This window comes from Pygoscelis adeliae, unplaced genomic scaffold, assembly GCF_000699105.1.
Source record: "Pygoscelis adeliae isolate BGI_AS28 unplaced genomic scaffold, ASM69910v1 Scaffold673, whole genome shotgun sequence".
NCBI classification, from domain to species: Eukaryota; Metazoa; Chordata; class Aves; order Sphenisciformes; family Spheniscidae; genus Pygoscelis; species Pygoscelis adeliae.
The window spans coordinates 1-7,049 of NW_008824383.1; the positions used below are offsets into that span (position 1 = coordinate 1).

At 41.5% G+C, this 7,049-nt stretch overlaps 1 protein-coding gene across 1 annotated transcript in view; it reads right to left on the reverse strand.

Annotated features, from left to right (window-relative positions):
* Positions 1 to 1,440: 1,440 nt before the first annotated feature.
* Positions 1,441 to 7,049, reverse strand: part of LOC103913698 (cullin-9-like) — a gene marked incomplete at its 3' end in the record, with an annotated part of 10,931 nt that continues 5,322 nt past the window's right edge. The window contains exon 4 of the mRNA XM_009320227.1: positions 1,441 to 1,579. Coding sequence (XP_009318502.1) covers positions 1,441 to 1,579 — 139 coding nt within the window. The remainder of the gene's footprint in view (positions 1,580 to 7,049) is intronic.

The following is a 7,049-nucleotide window of genomic DNA, read 5'->3' on the forward strand; positions in this document are numbered from 1 at the left end:
CACAGTGCCAGCGTGCAGCTGCAGAAGGGGGAACAGAGCTGGCCCAGATGCTAGAGTCAATGGATAGAAGTTAATTCTGCCATGAGCTTCTCTCTTTTCCAAACGCCTCCTGCTGGCTAACAGGGCAAATACTTATAGGCAACAGCAAACGAGACTGCACAGTTATCACACTCCTTCCAGTTAATGCATCCAAAATGAAGAGAGGGAGATAAAATCCATTATGTAGCTTAGATATTCCCTAAGTAATTTAGAAATAAGGCTGAATCAACACTTGCTGATATCTGCTAAGCAACAACTTGCAGCTCTCTCTGCAAATGCAAGGTGGGAGACATTCACCACCTCAAGACTCAACAGAAAAGAGCCAAACTCACTCTAAGAGGCTCAAGTGTGCTAAAAGCAACTACATATATGGCTGATTACCAATAGTCAGTCAACAGGAACTAACTTATCCAACTGTCAAGATCCAAAGCAGAAAGCATCTACTTTTTCAGTTCAATTTCTATGTGGGATATGATGACTGGAAAGAGTTTTACACAAGTGATATAGAGACCATGCTTCTACCAAAATCAGAGACACCGAGAAAAAAGGCAAAGTCTAACCAAGTTTGTTTTAACTTAGCCACTTCAAACTGACATGCAGTTAAGTCTTTAGTTACAAGAGGTAGAAGCCATTAAAGAAGCCATCTTTTCAACTGGCAATAAGAATATTTTTAAAGTGGATAATTAGCTGCTGATCTCATGTATATTCTGTCTCTTGCAGCAGTTAAATCCAAATCACTCTACCCAAAAGATGTCCTACAAGATCATGGGCATGATAAAAGAGTTACTTTAACAGGTTTCCTTGGCCAGAGTCATGTCAGATGCTGAACAAGAAAGGGGTATCTGAACTCTGCATTTTCCTTCTTATCGTCTCCCAGTACAAGCGCAATGTCAAAGGATTCTACGAGATTCTGCAGATGTCTTATGAAAACAGTGCATTTAATGCTCACCTTGCCCAAAATTGAGTGGTATGAATTTAAACAAATTGTTGGCATGTTAATGCTTTTAAAAATCCACATCACTTATTTAAGGGGATCTGAGGGTGCCTAAAGCAGCTTCATCTCAGAGATATTCTATGTTCTTATTCTGGCAGTTTGTTCAGTTAATTCAAACACACATTTTTGACAGTCACAGTTTAAATCAAATTTTATGCTTTTTATATCATGACTTCTATTGTATCATGACAGAAGTCTAGGATTCAAAAATACTCCATGCAACTACAAGCCATGTAATTACTTAACCAGCTCTACATGGTCATACAAACTAAAAGCTCATAGTGCTTTCTAAATCCAACCCGCTAGTTGCTATATGCTTAGCCATATGAAGTTCACCACTCAAAAATATGCCACAGCAGAATCAGAAAGAGATGACACAGGCACACACATGCAGCACATAATCTCACCTGTGTCTAGCTTAAAGCTCTCTATCAGACTATATTCTTTTTCCTGAGCAGCAAGATCTTCCCACTGGTCTCCAAAGCCAATAATCTCCAACATGTGCCAACGCATCCAGTAGGTCTGACCTGTTGACTGCCATAAAACCTGTGGGTGAAACAGATCTAGATGATCAGATTTGCTCACTCATTCAATCCTCATGCTACATTTGTCCTCCCATTTCCCAAATGCATGAAGATAGCAAGCACTGTTCAAGTAGAAGACCACCTAATTCAGATACAGATTTCAACGCACACATTGTCTGATTTTTAAGCATACCATCTTTATTAACTTGTTCCCCTCGTTACACTGGGATCTTTATTAAAAAAAACCACCAACTTTGCTTGCAACCACTACAAATCTCATCTAGCACAACAGCAGTGACAGCAGTGCATCTAGTTAATAATCATGCCTGTTCCAAAAGTACCCAGCAGCAGGTGCCTTGCAAAAAGCATACAAAGGAACACCTTAACCAACACTACCTTGAGGCAGATGAGCTGTATATAAAGGGTCTTGAGGCACAAAACACTTGGTGAGTGCAAATGTAAAGAAAACTATTTTTCCTACTCTGACTTTACCTTCTATTGGTTATACTTTCACGCCTTGGTCTTTCACCAGCCCTCTCAAGACAGGTTTTGGGCTCTTGACAAGCATGTCTCAAAGAAGCCAATTGTTTCCTGTGCTTTGTCTAAGTTGCCTCTCAAAATCAAAAGGGTTTTTTTTATGGTTTCCCATACCATAGTTTTACATTTAACCTTCTGAGCAGAAGGAGGACCCAGCAACAGCAAGTACAACATGTCAATAACTTAAAATAACCAGCAGAAAAACATATGGGTTGCCTAATTCACTGAGCTCTTTTGGAGTTACACCAATGCTACTAGGACTCCATTGTACTGGAGAGCTAAAGAGATAAGATGCTGAAAGACTTTGAGAAAGCACTATACGGAAGGAAATTGAGTTAAACTCTACACACAACACCAATTAGTCTTCAACGAATCCCTGACCTAAACTGGTTATGTACCAAATATCATCTCAAAGGAGTCATATGACTGAAGGACCAGACACAACAGTGAAACTCTTCTTTGGAGAGGCAAAGAAAGCAACAGAAAACAGAGCAACAAAGAGAAGATGAGAGGAGGTAAGAGACAGACTCATGATGGACTGGCCCCAATCAAAAATGCACATGAATTTGCATTTTGCACACAGAATACTGACAGCAAGCCTCAGGCAGGATGAGCTGCCAAAGCAGAACTAATCGAAAAGGAAAGGATCAAAATTTTAACAAAGACCAAGGAGAAGCAGTTTTTGTAACTTGAACTCACTAGTTACCAGTAGATAAACTGCCAATATACAGCAAGTGTGATACATAAGATAAGAAAGAGGAACAGAGATAAAAATCAAGTTTCCCTTCAAAGAGAGACTGATGGCGAAGGCCCAGAAAAGCAACAATGATCAAGAGATGTCGTCACAAAGATGATTTTGAGATGTCAGATTCCTGGTATCTCCCTGTGGAAAAAAAACTCATTGAATGGTTTGACTCACAAGTTTCTCACGTAACTCTGAGGGACTGCTACTGACGCATACACAGATATGAACATAAAGAGCAGAGTAAAAATTAACACCACCAAAGACTGCATGTACATTCCCAACTTCCTAGACAGACTGGAGGGCAAGGAACACTAATAGCAGCAGAAATTAGGTACTTCCAAATATAACAGCCAACAAACTTCTTCACTGAATATTTATTACCATTTAGATCTGGTTTTGCCAGTAGACATCAGCCTTACAGAAGACTGTTATTGAAAATAAGCCTGGATGGAGCAACTGCAAGTTCATTCAACCTAATTAAACAGAAAAATAGACAGGAGAAGGAACCCAAGGGACCAACTGGACAAAGGGAATGGAAGTTAACAGTACACTTCAGCTCAACAGTGAAGAAAAAAACCCTCTGAAATTTATACCACAGGCAACAGGAGAAAAATGTGAAAGGATCTTGGTGCTCTTTCCAAGTGCCCAGTTACATTAAGAGTAAAAGCAAGTACAAGCTCATAAGAAATAGAAAACAGAATTTTAGAAAAACACAGATCTTAGAAATCAAGGAGCGCAAGGACAAAGATAGGATCAGTAGGAAACATTTCCTTTGCAATTTATCTTTACAGACTGGGTTATAAAAGACAAAAGGTTTATCAACCACTTAAAAATAAGATGCAAAGCAGTTATTCATTTGAGGAGGGCTGCAATGAAAAATCACCTCTGCATGGTCCAAAACTAGAAGAGTATTTTACTTGAATATTGAGTAAACACAAAAGAAAGCAAAGCAAACTGATAATGGGTAGAAGGATACAAATCTGGTAGTTGCCACAACAGAGAGAAGCAAAGTTCAGTTTGGAGGAGAGAGATGAAAGACATGCCAAGTAATCTGCCAGAAGCACAGCTGGAAACTGGGAATGATTTAGGTTATGCAGTGGTGTTTCCATGTGACTGACGAACACTAAAGCAGTGCTTCTAATCTGAGAAAAAAATTGATTAAGTAAATCATCACTACAGCTTCACTACTTTGACTTCTACTAATGCAAACCTTTAAAGCATATTTTAGTGGAAAGAATAACTAAAGGTATTCAAGATAAACAATAAATCTGAATTAACAGGTAAACCTGCTTCAAGTTTCAACTCTGACAGATTGATGCATTAGCTTTCTTTGCGGAAGTAACTGATTTTCCAGATTAAAAAAAAAAAGATCTATTTCAATCATCAACTTCAGTAAAGCACAGGGCATCAAACGGTAAATTATTAAACCAGAGAAGAAAGTGATTAAGTAGAGGAACTGTGGGCAAGAAATACGCTCAACAGAACCCAAGAACTTAAGAGTATGAAGGGGAAAGAATGGGACTAGAAGAAAGTGCAAGTACGATGGGCAAGCCATATTTGCACAGCACATGTTGCCCTAACAGTTATGCTCTCCCAATACCAGCACATACTGGTAATACCCACCACCGAACAAGCAGATAAGGCTGGAAGCATCCTTCTTGCACATGCACATTTCGGAGCATTTTAAGCTGCTGGTCTAAATTATAGCTGCAAGATGTGCTACAAAACTAGAAGGCAGTTAAGGAGCCTGGACCAAAGTAAGTTAAAAGTTACTGAAAGGCGACTGGAAAAATTAATCCTAAAACCAGTTCTCACTGAATAAACAGAAGAGTATCAGAAGGAAAAAGCAGTCTGCAACTGGCTGAGGAAAAAAAAAACCAACACCAAAAGAAGATTCACACAATTTCCCTGTGCACAAGAAAGCAAAGAGAGACAAGAGAAGAAAAGAAAGAAGTCAGTGTTCAGTGTTCTTAATTGGTTAATTTTTATTAGGCTGTAAGTGAAAACAATGGCATTACACAAAATAAAATGGGCTGTAGTCCAAAAAGGCTAGAGAATCTCCTGCTTAACAAAAGCTGAAAGTAGATTTAAAGGAGATGGTCTTCAAACATACAGAAGGTAATGTCAAATTCTCTACCTCCTCTCTGGAAAGGTTGGTAATGAACTTTAAGTTACAGCAAGACAGATTTGGAAAGACCATTAGGAAGTCATGCATTTCTACAGATACCAGAGTGAGACCTTTCAGCTATTGATTTTTTAATATCAGCAACACAGAGTTTTGCACTAGCATGGCACTTAAGTCTGTTCGCAGGCCATCTATATCCACAGAAATCAGCTTGAAGTAGGGAAGCCTTTGAGCAGAGGCTGAAGTGGCACCTGAAGTACAGCTATGACCAACTGAAGTGGCCTCAGAGTCTTATTTATCATCTGCAAAACCAAAGTATGCACTTTGCAAATTACTTGAGCGAGAGAAAACAAAAAAAAAACCAAACCCACAACTGCACACACTAACATGTGTGCAGTGGTTACAGTTTCTCATTTTACTGGTTACTATCTCAATTTAATAAAGATTTCATGAACTGAATTATAGCCCTGTTTGCAGCCAACACAATGCTGGACTGAGCAGAGGACAGGAGCGGAGACAGCCCTCTATCTATGGATGACGGCCAGCTAAAGCTTGATTTTTAAGAGAACAGAAATTGTGACTCTAGATGCAGTGTTTGGGAAGCTCAGAGGCATGGCCAAAGTGCAAGATCAGCAGACAGCCTGCAGAAATAACCATACATAAATTAGAGTGATGCACAAAGCCCACCAGCTCCCCACTGCACAGTCAAAACAAAACCTCAGCTCCCACTGAACATGCCCAGCCTTCAGGACTGAGAAGAAAGTCTCAAGAAAAAGGTCTATGTAGGAGCAAACACTTCCCTGTGTCCACAAAAAGGCTGGAACAGCACTCAAATGCTCTCCCACCCCCAGGCCCGAGTCCAAGCCCTGCTGCTCCAGCACTGACCCATACACTAGCAGGACGTTCTGGGAGTGGCAAGAGCTGAATGCCTTAGGCCAAGAATTAGAGATCAAGCCAATAAAGGGAACCTTGTGGTCGGTGTTTACTACAGGCTGCCCGATCACGGGGAGCCTATTGACAAAGCCTTCTTACTCCAGCTACAGGAGGGATTGCGCCCACAGGCTCTCGTTCTGCTGGGGGACTTCAACCACCCTAACATCTGCTGGAAAAGTAGCACAGCGAGCTGCAGGCAATCCAGGAGACTCCTGGAGTGCATTGAGGATAACTTCTTAGGCCAGGTAATAGACAGCCCTACCAGAGGAGATGTGTTACTGGACCTGTTGGTCACCAATGCAAGCAAGCTAATCACAGACATTAAGACTGGAGGCAGCCTGGACTGCAGTGATCATGCACTGGTGGAGTTCACAGTCCTGAGGGATATGGGACAGGCAAAGAGTAAAGTCAGGACCCTGAATTTTAGGAAAGCAAACTTCCAGCTGTTCAAGGAGTTAGTCAATGGGACCCCCTGGGAAATTGCACTCAGGGACAAGGGAGCAGAACAGAGAACAGAAACAGACCTTTAAGGACACTTTCCATAGAGCACAAGAGCTCTCGATCCCCATGTGTAAGAAATCAGGAAAGGAAGGCAAGAGACCGGCATGGCTGAGTCATGACCTGCTAGTCAAACTAAAGAGCAAAGAAGGAAATGGAATGCACAGGCAGTGGAAGCAGGGACAGGCATCCTGGGAAGAGTATAGGGACGTTGCCCGGTGGTGTAGGGATGGAGTCAGGAAGACTAAGGCACAGCTGGAGCTGAACTTGGCAAGAGACACAAAGATTAGTAGGAAGGGCTTCTGTAGGTAAGTCAGCCAGAAAAGGAAGGACAAAGAAAGTGTACCTCCCTAATGAGCAAGACTGGCAAACTGGTAACAACAGACGAGGAGAACGCTGAGATACTCAGCAACTTTTTTGCCTCAGTCTTCAGTGGCAATCTCTCTTTCCACACCTCTCAAGTGGATGGACATCAAGGCAGGGACTGGGAGAGCAAAGTCCCTCCCACTGTAAGAGAAGAACTGGTTCGAGACCACCTGAGGAACCTGAACATACGTAAGTCTATGGGACCTGACCAGATGCATCACAGAGTCCTGAGGGAACTGGCTGATGTAGTTGCCAAGCCACTCTCGATGATATTTGAAAAGTCATGGC